Source organism: Pseudophryne corroboree, assembly GCF_028390025.1.
Source record: "Pseudophryne corroboree isolate aPseCor3 chromosome 3 unlocalized genomic scaffold, aPseCor3.hap2 SUPER_3_unloc_1, whole genome shotgun sequence".
Lineage (NCBI taxonomy): Eukaryota > Metazoa > Chordata > Amphibia > Anura > Myobatrachidae > Pseudophryne > Pseudophryne corroboree.
The window spans coordinates 7,388,331-7,409,762 of record NW_026967493.1 but is presented as its reverse complement, the minus strand read 5'-3'; the positions used below and the strand labels follow the sequence as shown (position 1 = coordinate 7,409,762).

Below are 21,432 nucleotides of genomic sequence, written 5' to 3'. Positions count from 1 at the left end.
TTATGCCGGATCCCTGTAGCGGCTCTGTGAGCCGCGCTGGCGGGGATCCGAGCAGGGAGGAGGGCGGGCGGGCGGGTGAGCGGGAGCGCGGCACCGCTGTTACTTTTACTTTTTTTTTTATAAATATTAAATAAATATTAAATAAACCTTAATAATAATTAATAATCCGAGAGGGGGAGATTGGGAGAGGGGGGGTTGTTTGTGTGCTGCAGGGGTGTTCTGTCACTGTCCTCTCAGTCACCAATAATAAAAGTAATTCTTCAAAAACCCCCCTGTCACCCCTTCATCCCAACACTCTGGGGGAAAAGTGGGGAAAATACACACACTCACCTTTCAGTGGTGGAGGGTGGCCCCGACACACGCCGCACGCAGCGGTGTCCGGCCGCAGATACTCACCGCTGCCGTAATCTTCTGCTGGATGGAGTGGTCCCGACACGCGCCGCACGCAGCGGTGTCCGCCAACTCAGGAGAGCTCAGTGTCTCCCTCAGCCGGGGCCCATCCCGAGCCGCACGCAGCTGCAATGGGACCCCGCCGGCAGCTCCCGCGGTGCAGACTGGCAGTGGCAGAGCTGCCAGTCTGTGCGTGTGTGAAGAAAAATAAAATAATAAAGAAAAAATTTCTTCAGCTAAACCCAAGTGAACCAGCTCCCTTGGGCACTAAACTAAGACTGGCTTGGAGGGGAGATAGTAGGGGAGGAGCTAGCCACAGGGTTAGAGTTTTTTTAAAGTGCCAGCTCCCAATTACTGCCTACTATTTCCCCATTGTAACTACGCTCCAGTGGCCCCTAGTGGATGAAGGAGAAAATTATATTTTCTCTTCCGAATGGACTGGATGGAGACACTCCTGCATAAAGAAAAGGAAGTGAAACACTTTTTCTCACTCTGGGAATCATATGTAGACACCCTCCCACTCATAATTAGAAATCAGATTCATTACAGTCTTAAAGATACCACCTGGTATCTTACCAGGCTAATAACACAAGATCCTCCGATTGCCTTAGCGTAGGAGAGGGGTCCCCACTTACTACTTGAAGGCCTTGGCTGTGTTTCGGGACCCGCAGTCTTAATTAATCATTTAGTTGAATATTAATCTTTGTATGTCTAAATACAATGTCTGGAACTTTACTATTGACGGCTATTGATTTCTACGGTATATAACAAGTTTTACTCAAAACTGAGAATTCTATACTATGGACACTAAATGCTGGACTAAAATTACGCATTTTTTCATGTACCAGAGTTTGTACCACCATATGATATTTACTTTGTTCACGCTCTGCGTCTAGATTTATCACAGTAACATTGTAACTATTGTGATCTATTTGTATCATTTCCTTGTTGCCTCAATAAAAAGAATTAAAAAAAAAAGAATGTTCCAAACAGTTGATTTGGCCACGCCTAATGTTTTTGCTACAGTATCTCTCTGATGGGTTTGTTTTGATTTTTCAGCCTAATGATGGCTTGCTTCACTGATATTGGCAGCTCTTTGGATCTCATATTGAAAGTAGAAAACCACAGATTCCAAATGCAAATGTCAACCTGGAATATACTCCAGACCTTTTACCTGCTTAATTGATGATGAAATAACGAGGGAAGAGCCCACTCCTATCCATGAAATAGCTTTTGAGTCGATTGTCCCATTACTTTTGGTCCCTTCGAAAGTGGGAGGCACATATAGAAACCGTTGTAATTCCTACACCGTTCACCTGATTTGGATGTAAAGGCCCTCAAATTAAAGCGGAAAGTCTGCAGTTAAAGCACATCTTGTTTGTTTAATTTCAGATCCATTCTGGTGGTGTATAGAGACCAAAATATGATAATTGTGTCGATGTCCCAATATTTATGGACCTGACTGTATGTAGGTGGCAGTGAAAACGTCTCAGTCCTTTAAAATAAATGAAAGTCTCCTCTTACCCAGTGATGTGAGGGGCCGGTGATTCTCCATCATCACGTCCTTGTACAGACCCCTGTGTTCCTCTACATACTCCCACTCCTCCATGGAGAAATAGACAGTGACATCCTCACACCTTATAGGAACCTGACACACACAATGATACAGTCATCACCCAGACACATCCCCTGGTGTTACTGTATAATGTCCCATTCCCAGCAGTCACCTCTCCAGTCATCACCCAGACACATCCCCTGGTGTTACTGTATAATGTCCCATTCCCAGCAGTCACCTCTCCAGTCATCACCCAGACACATCCCCTGGTGTTACTGTATAATGCCCCATTCCCAGCAGTCACCTCTCCAGTCATCACCCAGACACATCCCCCGGTGTTACTGTATAATGTCCCATTCCCAGCAGTCACCTCTCCAGTAATCACCCAGACACATCCCCTGGTGTTACTGTATAATGTCCCATTCCCAGCAGTCACCTCTCCAGTCATCACCCAGACACATCCCCTGGTGTTACTGTATAATGCCCCATTCCCAGCAGTCACCTCTCCAGTCATCACCCAGACACATCCCTTGATGTTACTGTATAATGTCCCATTCCCAGCAGCCACCTCTCCAGTCATCACCCAGATACATCCCCTGGTGTTACTGTATAATGTCCCATTCCCAGCAGTCACCTCTCCAGTCATCACCCAGACACATCCCCCGGTGTTACTGTATAATGTCCCATTCCCAGCAGTCACCTCTCCAGTCATCACCCAGACACCTCCCCTGGTGTTACTGTATAATGCCCCATTCCCAGCAGTCACCTCTCCAGTCATCACCCAAATACATCCCCTGGTGTTACTGTATAATGTCCCATTCCCAGCAGTCACCTCTCCAGTCATCACCCAGACACATCCCCTGGTGTTACTGTATAATGTCCCATTCCCAGCAGTCACTTCTCCAGTCATCACCCAGACACATCCCCTGGTGTTACTGTATAATGTCCCATTCCCAGCAGTCACCTCTCCAGTCAGCAGCTGAATGATCTTGTTGGTGAGTTCCAGAATCTTCTGGTCATTGTGTCTCTCATGTATCAGTGAGTGAGGTGGAGGCACCGGGATGTGGCTCTGGGTCCTGCTCAGTCCTCCTGACACACGACGATGGCTGCTGCGTGTCACACGTTTACCAGATGTCTTCACTACTGTGTAATCCTGTGTAATGGAGGGAAAAACAAACTGGCACAAAGAGTAGATGTATTTTATTGGTTCAGAGTCATCACCTGAGGCTAAATACTACAGTAAACTTAGTCCGATGAATTAATGGTCTCAGAAAGACAAAGTAATACATAAAAGGCAGCACTCCCAAGTAGGTGGCTTCTCCGTGTGACCACTTTACTCTGAGACCCATGGTTCATCTCATAACCCTGGCCTAAACCCTCTTCTGCATCCTTTTTAAAGTGTTAATGGAAATCATTCCCAGGGCTATCTGGGAGTGTGGCATTATATATAGGCAATTCATGTGTATGGCGCAATCATACAGCACAATGCCTTACACCTGGAAACAGGGACAGTAATAAACAAGACAAGATAATAACATACATATAAATGGGTTACAGGGCCGGCTCACAAGTTTACAATCTATAAGAAAATAGGAGATTGATACATGAGATTATGTGTCACAGATTACCTACTGGCCCAACCAGATAGCAGTGGGAAGGTGCTTAGCAGAGTAATGTGATCCAGTCACACATGAGTTTTGGGTTTGGGGTCAGAGTGTTGTTTGAATATAGAAGGAGACCAAATGTAAATGTGAGTGAATGGTGGTGAGTGGTGGTAACTGGCTAGAACAGTGTTGGGATGATAAGAAGATAGCGTGGGAATTTGATAAGACTGCAGTAATAGCAAAGTTTCCAGGGACCGCTTGAAGGTTTGGAGGATAGGGAAAAGTGTTCTTGCAAACAGGAGTGTGGGTGCACTGATTTGGATGAGAATAAGGCATTAGTACTTTTCTAGAAAAAGTATGCTATCAGCTGCACTTAAACTATCCAACTGATAAGGACGAGTGAGACTTGTCCTCAGCACAACAATGGTTTAAATAGGAGGGGAGGGGTTGAAGTTACCAAAAATTTTCAAAGTTCTCCCCTTATAGATGCTAGAATTTGGGAAGAGGTTAGGCTTATTGACATCCTCATGACAGGGAAGTAATAACACATTTACTACTTGACGCATCCAGGCAAAACATTGTTAAAAGACAGGAAATGTGGGAAAATGTGATTACAAGAGAGCATCCCTGCATTGCAGAAATCATTATGAAGTTCCCATACCAGCTTCAATAAGCTCAAAATCAACATGTACCGCTGAGATACCCGAACGTAAGTTCAGTAGATGGGGGAGGGCAATGACTTTAAATAGATACATAGATAGCAGATAATAAATAAACAGATACAGATAGGTATCTATATATATCTATGTGTCTATATATCTCTGTCTATTTCTATATCCCTCTCTACCTAGCTGTATCTGTGTGTTTATCTCAATCAGTATGTCAACCTATCAAACTCAAGAATCTGTATATCTAAGAATCTGTCTCTATCTATCTATGAAGGTCCATGTATATCTTTCTATATATGTCTCTATGCACATCTATATCTTCCAATCTATGGTGGTCTTTCCGAGTTGTTCGCTCGCTAGCTGCTTTTAGCAGCATTACAAACGCTAGGCCGCCGCCCTCTGAGAGTGTATCTTAGCATAGCAGAATAGCGAACGAAAGGTTAGCAGAATTGCTACTAAATAATTCCTTGCAGTTTCTGAGTAGCTCCAGACCTACTCCTAGATTGCGATCAGCTCGGTCAGTTTAGTTCCTGGTTTGAGGTCACAAACACGCCCTGCGTTCGGCCAGCCCCCCCCCCCCCCCCCCCCCCCCCCGTTTCTCCAGCCACTCCTGCGCTTTTACCTGGCATGCCTGCATTTTTTAGCACACTCCCGGTAGAGACGCTCAGTTACCACCCAGAAACGCTCCTTTCCTGTCAATCACTCACTGATCAGCAGTGCGACTGAAAAGCTCTGCACGAACAACAGCAAAACTGCAAAGTTTTTAGTTAAATAACTAAGCGCATGCACGCTGCGTACCATGCGCATGCGCATTTAGCAGCAAATCGCATCATAGCGAAAATCGTTAACGAGCGAATAACTCGGAATGATCATCAATATCTCTTAATCTCTCTCTCACTCACCTCCCCAGTCAGGTCCCTGTGTTAGTAATACAGACAAAAGTGATGTCACTGTGACACTCCCAGACTCCTTCACCTCCCCAGTCAGGTCCCTGTGTTAGTGATAGAGATAAGAGTGATGTCACTGTAACACTCCCAGACTCCCTCACCTTCCCAGTCAGGTCCCTGTGTAACAGATATAAGAGTGATGTCACTGTGACATTCCCAGGACCCCTCACCTTTCCAGTCAGAAGACAGACGATTTCCAGGTAGTGATTTATTATCCTCTCAGTCATATCCATCTTCAATGTCTGGTGATTCTCCGTCATCACACACTTGTATAGACCCCTGTGTTCCTCTAGATACTCCCACTCCTCCATGGAGAAATAGACAGTGACATCCTCACACCTTATAGGAACCTGACACACACAATGATACAGTCATCACCCAGACACATCCCATGGTGTTACTGTATAATGTCCCATTCCCACCAGTCACCTCTCCAGTCATGTCCCTTGGTGTTACTGTATAATGTCCCATTCCCAGCAGTCACCTCTCCAGCCACATCCCCTGGTGTTACTGTATAATGTCCCATTCCCAGCAGTCACCTCTCCAGCCACATCCCCCAGTGTTACTGTATAATGCCCCATTCCCAGCAGTCACCTCTCCAGTCTCATCCCCTGGTGTTACTGTATAATGTCCCATTCCCAGCAGTCACCTCTCCAGTCACATCCCCGGTGTTACTGTACAATGTCCTATTCCCAGCAGTCACCTTTCCAGTCACACCCCCTGGTGTTACTGTATAATGGCCCATTCCCAGCAGTCACCTCTCCAGTCACATCCCCGGTGTTACTGTACAATGTCCTATTCCCAGCAGTCACCTCTCCAGTCACACCCCCTGGTGTTACTGTATAATGGCCCATTCCCAGCAGTCACCTCTCCAGTCACATCCCCTGGTGTTACTGTATAATGTCCCATTCCCAGCAGTCACCTCTCCAGTCACATCCCCTGGTGTTACTGTATAATGTCCCATTCCCAGCAGTCACATCCCCTTCGGTTATTGTATAATGGCCCTGATTCAGCATGAGTTGTAGTTCTGCGAAAATTTGCAAAACTTCAACTCATTTCTCTAACATGCAGGGGGCTACCCAGCACAGGGCAAGGCCGCGCCGCATGCCAGATCCTGCCCCCCGAGCCGCTAAATGCGAGCGCATCTCTATAAAGCGATGCACTTGTATATAAACGGTTGCCCCCCTGCCTTTGCAGCCTAGCTGCGCAGGCAGACAGGAGGCTGCCATCTTTTGGGGCGCGGCATGATGTGACGCGCAGCTGCCACGTCCTGTCCTGCAAACGGTCCAGACCGCGCCTCCCCAATAACGTTGTGTCGACACCCCCTCCTATTCCGCGAACCCCTCTACCTGTCAATCAGGCGGAAGCATTCGTATATGTGATATGCCATCGCATCTCACTGTGTGCGCATGTGCAATGCGGCTTCTGCACACACTCCAGAAGGGCTTCAGCATGAGAACGCATCATACAGTAGATGCGTTCCATGCTGAATTAGGCCCTATTTCCCATTCCCAGCAGTCACCTCTCCAATCACATCCCCTGGTGTTACTGCATAATGTCCCATTCCCAGCAGTCACCTCTCCAGTCACATCCCCTGGTGTTACTGTATAATGTCCCATTCCCAGCAGTCACCTCTCCAGTCACATCCCCTGGTGTTACTGTATAATGTTCCATTCCCAGCAGTCACCACTCCAGTCACATCCTCTGGTGTTACTGTATAATGTCCCATTCCCAGCAGTCACCTCTCCAGTCAGCAGCTGAATGATCTTGTTGGTAAGTTCCAGAAACTTCTGGTCATTGTGCCTCTCATGTATCAGTGAGTGAGGTGGAGGCACCGTGATGGGGCTCTGGGTCCTGCTCAGTACTCCTGACACACGGGGCCGGCTGCTGGGTGTCACGAGCTCACGAGATGTCGTCTTCACTACTGTGTAATCCTGTGTGTTAAAGGACAAGAAAATCAGCACAAAGAATAGATGCCTTTCATTGGTTCACAGACCCATCACTGAAGGCTAATATACAAATATAAACATATCCTCTCATGTAGTAATAGTCCTAGAAAGTCAGAAGAAGTAATACATAAAGCATAACTCCTATATAGGTGGACTGCTACACAAACTCCTTGGCTCATCTCACAATCCTGGCCTAAACCCTGAGCTATGTGATTCTATCAATGGGGGGTGGGGTTCAACAGTCACATGAACCAATAGTAAGAAACAATCTTTCTTATTGGTCCTCCTACTCAAACCTTCTTCTGCTGCCATATTATAGTGAGGACCAGAAATAACTCCAATGGCTATGTGGAAGCTAAGTCATATCAACTCCTCAGTCAGGTCCCTGTGTTAGTAACTGAGATAAGAGTGACATCGCTGTGACGCTCCTGACTCCCTCACCTCCCCAGTCAGGTCCCTGTGTTAGTAATAGAGATGAGTGACGTCACTGTGACACTCCCAGACTCCCTCACCTCCCCAGTCAGGTCCCTGTGTTAGTATTAGAGATAAGTGTGACGTCACTGTGACACTCAAAGCCTCCCTCACCTCTCCAGTCAGGTCCCTGTGTTAGTATTAGAGATAAGTGTGACGTCACTGTGACACTCCCAGACTCCCTCACCTCCCCAGTCAGGTCCCTGTGTTAGTATTAGAGATGAGTGTGACGTCACTGTGACACTCCCAGACTCCCTCACCTCCCCAGTCAGATCCCTGTGTTACTAATAGAGATAAGAGTGATGTCACTGTGACACTCCCAGACTTCCTCACCTCCACAGTCAGGTCCCTGTGTTAGTATTAGAGATAAGTGTGACGTCACTGTGACACTCCCAGACTCCCTCACCTTCCCAGTCAGGTCCCTGTGTTAGTAATAGAGATAAGAGTGATGTCACTGTGACACTCCCAGACTCCCTCACCTCCACAGTCAGGTCCCTGTGTTAGTATTAGAGATAAGTGTGACGTCACTGTGACACTCCCAGACTCCCTCACCTCCCCAGTCAGGTCCCTGTGTTAGTAATAGAGATAAGTCTGATGTCACTGTGATGCCCCCAGGACTCCTCACCTCCCCAGTCAGCAGGTAGATGATCTCCAGGGTGATGTTTAATATATTCTCAGTCATTTTCCTTCAGGCGATATCAGAATAAATGTACAAGTCTCTCTCTCCTGTAGATTAATTTAGAAATAAAGAATAAATCAGATAAGGACACTAATATTGCAATAGAAGCACAATGCACAGCTCTGTACAGCTATACTGAGCTGCATTGGGGTTGTGTGGCTATATGATTGGGATTGACAATGTAAATAATAGTAATTTGACAATGAGGTATGTTATAGAAAAAAATTAAAGAAATTTAGATGAATTTAATTATTTTATCATTTATTGCCTTAGAATAGTTAAACGATTTATTCTCTAAGTGTAAGTATGTGAAGTGTTGCACATTACGCGGTCTGCTTACATAAATTGTGTTTCCAGAATGACGTCTGATGCACTCATCATAAGACATTCCAGGAACAAAGCCAAGATCGCTATGTGTCTCTGTATGAGGGGGTAAATTCTAATCTACTAACGCTGAGAATAGGGACGGCCATCGACTATTAACAACCATCAATGGTTTATCACCAATGGCTGAGGGTTTGCCATCGATGGCTGAGACACAATGGGTTCCTCCATCTATGGTAGATGGTTTTCCATTTCCTCACAGCACTGGGGATTGGAGTTAAGCCCCGCCCCTGGCAGCCCGCTAAGCCCCGCCCCTTCCCTGATTGTCTGTTAATCCACTGATGGCCATTTGTAGTTGACAATAATAATAATAATAATAATAATAATAATAATGTGTTTTTGTTAAATGTAGCCATATATGATTTGTTTGTTTCTTTTAACCTATGTCACAAGGGGTATATACAGTGCTATGGTTATAATAACAATTGTTATCTCCATATCACTTTTGAGAACACTGATTCCTGCTGTGTGATTTGGTTTTATTGTTAACACAATAAATCAAGCAATCATTTGAAACGTTTTGTGTTTTCCTGCTTAATTAGCTGATATATTGCCATAACAATGTACAGGATATACAATCCAGTCATACATATTAGCAATGAGGTACACTCTACAGTAAGTCATTTTTACTAAGGTGTGTATTCAGGTTGGGGCTGAAATGACGGCGTTCGGGATACCGACCGTGGCATCCCGATGGTTAGAATCCCGTCAGGGGTCAGGTAAGTATGCTAATCCTTCCCCCTAACCCTGCCTTACCACAGCCTAACCCTAACCCTCCCCAGTGGTGCCTAAACCTAACTCCCCCTTCCCGCAGGCTAAACCTAACCCTCCCCCCTCCCCTAACCCTCCCCCCGCAGCCTAAACATTACCCTCCCCCAGACCCTAACCCTCTCCCGGCAGCCTGACCCTAACCCCCCCCCACCCCCCCGCAGCCTAAACCTAACCCTCCCCCCGCAGCCTGACCCTAACCCTCCCCCCTCCCCTAACCCTCCCACTGAAGCCTAACTCTCCCCCCACAGCCTGACCCTAACCCAGCAGCCAAAACCTAACCCATCCCCCGCAGCCTGACCCTAAACCTCCCCCTAACTCTACCCTGGCAGCCTGACCCTAACCGTCCCCCCGCAGCCTAAACCTAACCCTCCCCCTGCAGCCTGACCCTAACCCTTCCCCTAACCCACCCCCCGCTGCCTGACCCTAACCCTCCCCCCGCAGCCTGACCATAACCCTCCCCCTAACCCACCCCCCGCAGCCTGACCCTAACCCTCCCCCCTCCACTAACCCTCCCCCCACAGCCTGACCCTAACCCAGCAGCCAAAACCTAACCCATCCCCCGCAGCCTGACCCTAACCCTCCCCCTCACTCTACCCTGGCAGCCTGACCCTAACCCTCCCCCCGCAGCCTAAACCTAACCCTCCCCCCGCAGCCTGACCCTAACCCTTCCGCTAACCCACCCCCCACAGCCTGACCCTAACCCTCCCCCCACAGCCTGACCCTAACCCTCCCCCTAACCCACCCCCCGCAGCCTGACCCTAACCCTCGCCCGCAGCCTGACCCTAACCCTCCCCCCGCAGCCTGACCCTAACCCTCCCCCTAACCCACCCCCCGCAGCCTGACCCTAACCCTCCCCCAACAGCCTAAACCTAACCCTCCCCCAGCAGCCTAAATCTAACCGTCCCCCCGCAGCCTGACCCTAACCCCCCTCCCATGCTCCGGGATTGTGATCTCACTCGAGATACCGGTGCCTGCATTCCAAGCAGTGTTGGGATTCTGGTGTCGGTATTTTGACTGCCGAGATCCCAGCCGTGGGGATCCTGACCGGGTCCTGTGTATACTACAAAGTAATAATCACAACACTGTAGTCAGAATGGGGTCATTCCAACCTGATCGCTCGCTGCAGTTTATCGCAGCGCAGCGATCGGGTCGGAAGTGCGCATGTGGCGGCACATGCCAGACGGCCGAGGGCGGTTGCTAGGCGGGAGGGGGCTGGACGGCGGCGCTGTCGCCATTTAGGGGGCGTGGTCCGGCCAACGCAGGCGTGGCCGGACCATTGGGGGGCATCCCCCCGCATGTCTGAGTGCCTGTTCGTAGCTACGATCAATTCGGAATGACCCCCAGTGCGCGGCCAAAAAAGGGAACATGGTGCAGAAGACACACTTTAGTCCCCCTTATTCAGGTTACGCCACAGTAGTACCCCTTATAACAGGGGTCAGGGAGCTTTTTTACCTTTTACCCAAAAATATATTTAGATACGCCGACGTTACCTCTTTGATTTGAATGGAAGGAAATCATATATTATTAATTATTTGAATTAATAATATATTAATATTATATAAAAAAGACAGGAAAAGATGTAACCCTTCATCACACGTGCAGAGAGCACTGAAAGGGGGTTCCTTAGCCCCTTCAGGACTGCAGCGCCATAACCCCTGCAATTAATTGTAATACACACTGTACCCCCAGAAATTGATGATATATCCTGCTAGTCCGGTACACAGCCTGACAGCAATTGATGATGATGATGACCATGTATGGCTGTGTGTGGTACAAATTTTGTACCACACATAGGGGGTCATTCTGAGTTGTTCGCTCGCTAGCAGTTTTTAGCAGCTGTGCAACCGCATTGTCGCCGCCCCCCGGGGAGTGTATTTTCGCTTTGCAGAAGTGCGAACGCATGTGCAGCCGAGCTCTGCAAAAACAGTTTGTGCAGTTTCTGAGTAGCTCTGAACCTACTCAGCGCTTGCGATCACTTCAGCATATTCATGTCCGGATTTGACGTCATACACCCGCCCAGCCACGCCTGCGTTTTTGCAAACACTCCCTGAAAACGGTCAGCTGACACCCAGAAACGCCCCCTTTCCTGTCAACCTTCTTGCGGCCGTCAGTGCGACTGAAAACTTCGCTATACAACCTGTCCACAACAACAAAGGGCTTTGTACCCGTACGCTGCGTGTGCGCATTGCGGAGAATACGCATGCGCAGAAATGCCGATTTTTAGCCTGATCGCTGCGCTGTGAACAACGGCACCAAGCGATCAACTCGGAATGACCCCCTATGTCTGTGTGTTGTACAAAATTTGTACCACACACAGCCATACATGGTAATCATCATCATCATCATCATCAATGGCTGCCAGGCTGTGGGTGGTATAGCCATTGATAATGTGACGTCCAGGCAACTATTAGTGTCAGTATTTCAAGATGATATATATTTTTTCCCTAGACTAGGGATGGGTATACCTTGACAGGAGCCTATAACCAGGCAAAGAAACCCAGTGCCGCAGCGGCAGTACAGACTGCGCGCTGCCGAGATGGCGCAGCAACTAGTCGACTCTACAGAAGAAGCGGGCGGACTTGGAGGCAGGGCCCGGGGCATCACGCAGGGAAGCGTGTTATACACAAGGACCTGACGCACTGCAGTACTGTAACACACATGCATATTGTTATGATTCCAGCACTCTGGTCTGAGGAGATCTTATAACAAGGACCTGAGCACTGGAACGTAATGCTGGGAAAGGGAGCGGGAATGGGAAATAGCCCCTTGCGCCCTAACTCCGTTGTCTCACCCGTGCTGTCAGAAATCCCTTGCGAGACTATGGTTGCTTGAGCCCATGGCAGCCGCGTTTGAAGGGCGGATTACGTCTGCCCAACTCCGATGCCCCCTCAGGTCTTAATGGGAGACAAAGGGAAATCCGAGACAGGGTGATAACAAGGGGCCCTCTAACTCAGCAACAAAGCCAGGGGCTACAAGCTAACTTAAAACTAGAATATGTGCGGAAAAACCGCCAGGGAAAAGGACAACCAAAATACCCACTTGCCACTCTCCTACCCGGCACCTCCGAGTTCCGGAGAGGACTTGTGGAAGCGGAACCCTCCGCAAATGCTCCGAAACAGAATACAAAATAAAGCGGGCTGAGCCGCAGCAAGTGGCAGAGCCGCAACTCACGAACACCACCAAGATTCTCTGGTGACCGTTGCGGACAATAGGGGACCAGAAGACTTCTTGGAATGAGATGAGAACTCCAAGGTTCAGGAACTCTGAGGACGGATATGACCGGACACAGCAGGACTGGAACAGACGTTCAGCAAACCTAAGCAACATGCAGGAAGCTATTACCGGCGTCTGTGTGAAGCACTGAGAAAGTATTTAGCAAGGAGTCCTCCAATCAAATGTTCAGAGTCTGATTGCCCTAAATGCTGTGCAGCTGCCCTGCTGCACGCCCAGAAGACCAGTGTGTGTGTGTACTAAATTGACCCTGCAACGGGGAATGCGGTCCGCCCGTGGCGTCCCCGTTGCAAGGGTCCAGGCGGCTCATCGCGCCCGGCGTCCCTGCGTTGCTAGGGAGCCGGCGGCTACGCGCGCACGGCGGCCCAGCGTTGCTAGGGACCCGGCGGCTAGCACGCTCGGCGTCCCTAGTTGCTAGGCGCCGGGCCGCAAGGACATCGCGGACCCCGGCGCCTAACAGTACCCCCCCCCCCCTTGAGGAGGGGTCAAGGAACCCCTAAAGCCAGGTTTCTGAGGAAATTCCCGAAAAAACGCCCTCTTGAGCCTAGGGGCATGACGATCCTTATCTAGGACCCAAGACCTTTCCTCCGGACCATAGCCTTTCCAGTGAACTAAAAAATAAAGCCGACCCCGGGACAATTTGGAATCAATAACTTTCTCTACCAAGAACTCCTGTTGTCCCTGTACATCCACTGGAGATCTACCCTGAGAGATCCTCCGAGGAAATCTACTGGAAGAAACGTATTGTTTCAACAGGGAACAGTGAAAAGTATTTCCAATCTTGAGAGATCTTGGTAAACGTAGCCGAAAGGCAACTGGGTTGACCTTCTTAATAATAAGAAACGGTCCAATAAATTTGGGTCCCAGTCTAGCCGAGGATTGTCGAAGCCTGATGTTGCGAGTTGACAACCACACCTTATCTCCCACCTTAAAAGTGCAAGGACGTCGGAGCCTGTCAGAAAATTTGTTCTCTCGGAAGGCCGCTTTTCTGAGAGCAAGGTGCCCTTTTTTCCAAATTGCTCTGAGATGGGAGGTCAAGGTTAGCGAGGAGACTGGAGAATGATGAAAAGAAGAATTGGCTCTGGGGTGAAAACCAAAAACTGAAAAGAATGGAGACTCTTTGGTGGAAGAATGACAAGAGTTATTGTAAGCAAATTCAGCCAAAGGGAGAAACTCGGACCAATCATTCTGGAGTTTGGCTGAATACAAACGTAAATATTGTTTTAATGACTGGTTGACTCGTTCGGTTTGCCCGTTAGACTGTGGGTGGTAACCATATGTTAAAGACAGTTTCATCTTCAATGAGGCACAAAAACATTTCCAGAATTGTGCGATGAATTGTGGACCCCGATCAGAAACAATATCAGTGGGCAACCCATGAAGCCTGAACACATGGCGAAGGAACAAAACTGCCAACCCTTGAGCAGAAGGCAATCGGGGAAGAGCAATAAAATGAGCAATTTTACTAAAACGGTCCACTACCACCCAAATGACTCGGAATCCGGCTGAAAGGGGAAGGTCAACCACAAAATCCATGGAAATATGAGACCATAGCCTGAGAGGAACAGCTAAAGGCATGAGTTGCCCGATAGGCAACGAACGAGGAACCTTATGCTGTGCACAAACCTGACATGAATGAACGAATTCCTTAACATCCTTAGAAAGACTAGGCCACCACACTGAGCGAGAGACTAACTCCAATGTCTTAGTGATTCCCGGATGCCCTGAGACTTTGTTGTCATGAAATTCAGTTAAAACAGTGGCTCTCAAAAATTCAGGGACATAAAGACGACCAGCAGGAGTAAGTCTAGGAGCTTGGTGTTGAAGCTGGTTTAACTGGGTAAATAAATCCTGTGTGAGGCCTGCCCGGATGACCGAAGATGGAAGTATGGGGGTAACAACAGGATTGCTATTGTGAACCGGAAGAAAGCTACGTGACAGGGCATCAGCTTTTGTATTCTTGGAACCAGGCCTGAACGTGATTATTAACCTGAAACGAGTAAAAAATAATGCCCAACGTGCCTGCCGAGCATTAAGCCGTTTAGCTGATTCAATATATTGCAGGTTCTTATGGTCAGTCAAAACCGAAATAGTATGTTTAGCTCCCTCCAGCCAATGCTTCCACTCCTCGAAAGCCCATTTCACCGCCAGTAACTCCCGATTACCAACGTCATAGTTGGATTCAGCGGAGGGGAATTTCCTGGACATAAAGGCACAAGGATGTAACTCCAGAGATTCCGGATCCTCTTGAGAAAGGACAGCCCCCACTCCAACTTCTGAGGCATCAACCTCCACAACAAAGGGCAATTCCGGATTAGGATGTCTAAGGACTGGAGCCGAGACAAAGGCTTGTTTCAAGGCCTGGAAGGACAATTCAGCTTCATGCGACCAGTTGGTAGGATCCGCTCCTTTTTTTGTCAGAGCTACTATGGGAGCAACCAGGTCAGAAAAAGAATGAATGAACCTCCTATAATAATTTGCAAACCCTAAAAAGCGCTGAATTGCTTTTAAATTAGTGGGTTGCGCCCAATTAAGGATGGCCTGAAGCTTCTTTGGTTCCATGAAAAATCCCTGAGGAGAAATTATGTACCCTAAAAAAGATACTTCCGTGACGTGAAAATCACACTTCTCCAGCTTGGCATATAAATGATTCTCACGTAACTTTTGAAGAACCAGACGCACATGGGTAACATGTTGTTCCATTGATTCAGAATAAATCAAGATGTCGTCTAAATAAACGACCACGAATTTCCCTAGGAAGTCACGGAGAACATCGTTAATGAGGTCTTGAAAAACTGCCGGAGCATTAGACAGGCCGAACGGCATCACCAGGTATTCGTAGTGACCCGACTGAGTGCTGAAAGCTGTCTTCCACTCATCCCCAGATTTAATTCGGATGAGGTTGTAAGCTCCTCTAAGGTCAATTTTAGAAAAAATCACAGCAGAACGTAACTGATCAAAAAGTACAGAAATTAACGGCAAAGGATAGGTGTTTTTAACGGAGATCTTATTCAGGGCCCTAAAATCAATGCATGGTCTAAGCGAGCCATCTTTTTTCTCCACAAAGAAAAAACCTGCACTTAAAGGAGATTTTGATGGTCTAATAAATCCCTTCTCTAGGCTTTCCTGAATATAATTATTCATGGCCATAGTTTCTGGTCCGGACAAGGCATATAATCTCCCCTTAGGCAAAGTGGCACCTGGAACTAGCTCAATTGCACAATCATAAGGCCGATGGGGAGACAGAATGTCCGCATTGCCTTTGGAGAAGACATCGGCAAATTCTTGGTATTCCACAGGAATGAGCTCTGGAACGATTGCTGCAACTCTGACTGGATACGAAATACATTCCTTAGCGCAAAATGTACCCCATTGGGAAATCTCCCCGGACCGCCAATCAATGGTGGGATTATGAAAGGCAAGCCAAGGGTGACCCAGAACAACGGGAACTGCCGGGCAATGTGTAAGGTAGAATTCAATATCTTCGGAATGTAAGGCTCCTACTGTAAGTACTACTGGAGGTGTACGGTGAGTAATTACCCCATTGGAAAGCGGACCCCCATCTAAGCCGTGCATGGTGATACATCTATCTAATGGTAACTGTGGGATGCCTAAGGCCTTAGCCCAAGTTAAATCCATAAAGTTTCCTGCAGCTCCACTGTCGACAAAAGCCGACACCAAAGAACTGAGGCTGCCAAAGGAAACCTTAACAGGGACTAAAAGAGAGTTGTTCGAGGAGATAAGCTGCAGACCTAAGTGAACCCCCTCACAATTCACCTGGTCAAAGCGTTTCCCGACTTGTTCGGGCAATTACGAGCAAAATGTCCCTTACCACCACAGTATAGACAAAGACCGGAATTTTGTCTTCTGGCTTTTTCCTCAGGAGACAGCCGGGAGAGACCCATCTGCATGGTCTCCTCGACGTCCTCTGGAAAGGAATAAACACAAGGACTAGACCTTACAGATGTTCCTCTTTCAGCCCTCCGCTCTCGGAGACGACGATCAATCTTTATAGCAAGCTCCATGAGTTTATCGAGAGTCTCAGGAGCAGGGTACTGGAGGAGACTGTCTTTAATAAATTCAGATAAACCGAGGCAAAACTGACTGCGCAGGGCCGGGTCATTCCAGCCACAGTCGTTCGACCAACGGCGAAACTCGGTACAATAAACCTCCACAGGATTTCTACCTTGTTTGAGAGCGCGCAGCTGACTCTCAGCGGACGCCTCTCTATCTGGGTCATCATACAAGAGCCCTAAAGACTTAAAAAAGGCGTCTACAGATAACAACGCAGGATCCTCTGCTCTTAAACCAAATGCCCAGGTCTGAGGATCCCCCTGGAGTAAAGAAATAATAATCCCAACCCGCTGAGATTCATTACCAGAGGATGTAGGTCTTAAACGAAAATAAAGTTTACAGGATTCTTTAAAATGAAAAAATTATTTTCTATCACCGGAAAAACGGTCGGGCAAATGCATCTTTGGTTCAGGGACTACCTTCGGGGAGGCTCGCAAAAGATCTTCCTGCGATCTCACCCGAAGAGAAAGATCCTGAACCATCTGAGTAAGTTCTTGAATCTGGTTGACTAAGAGCTGACCGGGATTTGGCCCTAAACCTGTCGGATTCATGAGGCCGAATAACTCTCACAAAAACAGAATGAGAAAAAATTAAACCCCGTTTAATTTTAAGTTTTGGTATGGCCTGTAATAATGTTATGATTCCAGCACTCTGGTCTGAGGAGATCTTATAACAAGGACCTGAGCACTGGAACGTAATGCTGGGAAAGGGAGCGGGAATGGGAAATAGCCCCTGGCGCCCTAACTCCGTTGTCTCGCCCATGCTGTCAGAAATCCCTTGCGAGACTATGGTTGCTTGAGCCCATGGCAGCCGCGTTTGAAGGGCGGATTACGTCTGCCCAACTCCGATGCCCCCTCAGGTCTTAATGGGAGACAAAGGGAAATCCGAGACAGGGTGATAACAAGGGGCCCTCTAACTCAGCAACAAAGCCAGGGGCTACAAGCTAACTTAAAACTAGAATATGTGCGGAAAAACCGCCAGGGAAAAGGACAACCAAAATACCCACTTGTCCACTCTCCTACCCGGCACCGCCGAGTTCCGGAGAGGACTTGTGGAAGCGGAACCCTCCGCAAATGCTCCGAAACAGAATACAAAATAAAGCGGGCTGAGCCGCAGCACACGGCAGAGCCGCAACTCACTAACACCACACGAGATTCTCTGGCGACCGTTGCGGACAATAGGGGACCAGAAGACTTCTCGGAATGAGATGAGAACTCCAAGGTTCAGGAACTCTGAGGACAGGAATGACCGGACACAGCAGGACTGGAACAGACGTTCAGCAAACCTAAGCAGCATGCAGGAAGCTATTACCGGCGTCTGTGTGAAGCACTGAGAAAGTATTTAGCAAGGAGTCCTCCAATCAAATGTTCAGAGTCTGATTGCCCTAAATGCTGTGCAGCTGCCCTGCTGCACGCCCAGAAGACCAGTGTGTGTGTGTGTACTAAATTGACCCTGCAACGGGGAACGCGGTCCGCCCGTGGCGTCCCCGTTGCTAGGGTCCAGGCGGCTCATCGCGCCCGGCGTCCCTGCGTTGCTAGGGAGCCGGTGGCTACGCGCGCACGGCGTCCCAGCGTTGCTAGGGACCCGGCGGCTAGCACGCTCGGCGTCCCTAGTTGCTAGGCGCCGGGCCGCGAGGACATCGCGGACACCGGCGCCTAACACATATAGTATCTTATGCATGCCCGGCTGTGTCTCGGCAGCGCGACCGTCCAAAAATTTCATTTTTACCCCATTTGGGGTAATTTACCCCTGTTCCCTGACCACTGCCTTATAACCCAGTATGCCACACAGTAGTACCCCTTATACATAGTATGCTACTGTAATACCCCTTATACATTTTATGCCACAACAGTACCCTTATATACGGGTGTAGTATGTTATGCCGGCGGTCGGGCTCCCGGCGGCCAGCATACCGGCACTGGAATCCCAACTGCCGGCATACTGACAGCTGGGCGAGCGCATACACTGACCACGCTGCGGGCACGGTGGCGCGCTACGTACGCCACGCTATCTATTCTCCCTTAAGGGGGTCGTGGACCCCTAAGAGGGAGAAAAATAAGAATTTACTCACCGGTAATTCTATTTCTCGTAGTCCGTAGTGGATGCTGGGGACTCCGTAAGGACCATGGGGAATAGACGGGCTCCGCAGGAGACTGGGCACTCTAAAGAAAGATTAGGTACTATCTGGTGTGCACTGGCTCCTCCCTCTATGCCCCTCCTCCAGACCTCAGTTAAGGAAACTGTGCCCGGAAGATCTGACATTACAAGGAAAGGATTTGGGAATCCAGGGTAAGACTCATACCAGCCACACCAATCACACCGTACAACTTGTGATCAACTTATCCAGTTAACAGTGTGAACAACAATTAGGCATCACTGAAAAGTATGCCACATAACAATAACCCTTTATAAAGCAATAACTATATACACGTATTGCAGAAAGTCCGCACTTGGGACGGGCGCCCAGCATCCACTACGGACTACGAGAAAAAGAATTACCGGTGAGTAAATTCTTATTTTCTCTAACGTCCTAGTGGATGCTGGGGACTCCGTAAGGACCATGGGGATTATACCAAAGCTCCCAAACGGGCGGGAGAGTGCGGATGACTCTGCAGCACCAAGTGAGCAAACTCAAGGTCCTCCTTAGCCAGGGTATCGAACTTGTAGAACTTTGCAAAAGTGTTTGACCCTGACCAAGTAGCTGCTCGGCAAAGCTGTAATGCCGAGACCCCTCGGGCAGCCGCCCAAGAAGAGCCCACTTTCCTTGTGGAATGGGCCTTTACTGATCTTGGCTGCGGCAATCCTGCCGCAGAATGAGCCTGCTGAATCGTGTTACAGATCCAGCGAGCAATAGTTTGTTTTGAAGTAGGAGCACCCAGCTTGTTGGGTGCATACAGTATAAACAGCGAGTCAGTTTTCCTGACTCCAGTCGTTCTCCTCACATAGATCTTCAAAACCCGGACTACGTCCAGCAACTTGGAGTCCTCCAAGTCACGAGTAGCCGCAGGCACCACAATAGGTTGGTTTAGGTGGAAAGATGACACCACCTTAGGCAGAAATTGAGGACGAGTCCGCAACTCTGCCCTGTCCATATGGAAAATCAGATAGGGACTTTTACATGACAAAGCCGCCAAATCTGACACACGCCTAGCCGAAGCTAAGGCCAACAGCATGACCACTTTCCAAGTGAGATATTTCAGCTCCACTGTTTTAAGTGGTTCGAACCAGTGAGATTTTAGGAAATTCAACACCACGTTGAGATCCCAAGGTGCCACTGGTGGCACAAAAGGAGGCTGAATATGCAGCACTCCCTTAACAAACGTCTGAACCTCCGGTAAAGACGCCAGTTCTTTTTGAAAGAAAATGGATAGGGACGAAATTTGGACCTTTATGGACCCCAATTTTAGGCCCATAGTCACAGCTGACTGTAAAAGTGTAGGAATCTTCCCAGCTGGAATTCCTCTGTAGGGGCCTTTCTGGCCTCACACCAAGCAACATATTTTCGCCATATACGGTGATAATGTTTCGCTGTCACGTCCTTCCTAGCCGTTATCAGCGCAGGAATGACCTCATCCGGAATGCCTTTTTCTGCTAGGATCCGGCGCTCAACCGCCATGCCGTCAACCGCAGCCGCGGTAAGTCTTGGAACAGACAGGACCCCTGTTGCAACAAGTCCTGTCTTAGAGGCAGAGGCCATGGGTCCTCTGTGAGCATCTCTTGCAAATCTGGATACCAATCCTTCTTGGCCAATCCGGAACAAGAGTATTGTTCTCACTCCACTTTTCCTTATAATTCTCAGCACCTTGGGTATGAGAGGAAGAGGAGGAAATACATAGACTGACGGGAACACCCACAGTGTCACCAGTGCGACCACAGCTATCGCCGGAGGGTCTCTTGACCTGGCGCAATATCTCTGCAGCTTTTTGTTGAGGCGGGATGCCATCATGTCCACCTGTGGCAGTTCCCACCAACTTGCAATCTGCCTGAAGACTTCTTGATGAAGTCCCCACTCTCCCGGGTGGAGGTCGTGCCTGCTGAGGAAGTCTGCTTGCCAGTTGTCCACTCCCGGAATGAACACTGCTGACAGTGCGCGTACGTGATTCTCCGCCCAGCGAAGAATTCTGGTGGCTTCTACCATCGCCACCCTGCTCCTTGTGCCGCCTTGGCGGTTTACATGAGTCACTGCGGTGATATTGTCTGACTGAATCAGAACCGGTTGGTAGCGAAGCAGGGACTCCGCTTGACGTAGGGCGTTGTATATGGCCCTTAGATCCAGGATATTGATGTGAAGACAAGTCTCCTGACTTGACCACAGCCCTTGGAAATATCTTCCCTATGTGACTGCCCCCCACACTCGGAGGCTTGCATCCGTGGTCACCAAGACCCAGTCCTGAATGCCGAATCTGCGACCTTTGAGAAGGTGAGCACTCTACAGCCACCACAGGAGAGACACCCTGGCCCTGGGGGATAGGGTGATTAACCGATGCATCTGATGATGTGATCCGGACCACTTGTTCAGTAAGTCCCACTGGAAGGTCCTCGCATGGAACCTGCCGAAGGGAATGGCCTCTTATGATGCTACCATCCTTCCCAGGACTCGAGTGCAGTGATGCACTAACACCTGTTTTGGTTTTAATAGATTCATGACCAGTGTCACGAGCTCCTAAGCTCTCTCTATCGGGAGATAAACCCTTTTCTGGTCTGTGTCT

General features: G+C 48.7%; 1 protein-coding gene across 1 annotated transcript in view; it reads right to left on the bottom strand.

Moving 5' to 3' along the window:
* Positions 1-21,432, bottom strand: part of LOC134983104 (oocyte zinc finger protein XlCOF7.1-like) — a 163,768-nt gene that overhangs the window by 129,514 nt on the left and 12,822 nt on the right. Inside the window, exons 2-6 of the mRNA XM_063948805.1 lie at positions 8,210-8,310; positions 6,907-7,098; positions 5,335-5,514; positions 2,910-3,098; positions 1,915-2,038 (exon numbers count right to left, since the gene is read on the bottom strand). Coding sequence (XP_063804875.1) covers positions 1,915-2,038; positions 2,910-3,098; positions 5,335-5,514; positions 6,907-7,098; positions 8,210-8,266 — 742 coding nt within the window. The 5' untranslated portion in view covers positions 8,267-8,310. The remainder of the gene's footprint in view (positions 1-1,914; positions 2,039-2,909; positions 3,099-5,334; positions 5,515-6,906; positions 7,099-8,209; positions 8,311-21,432) is intronic.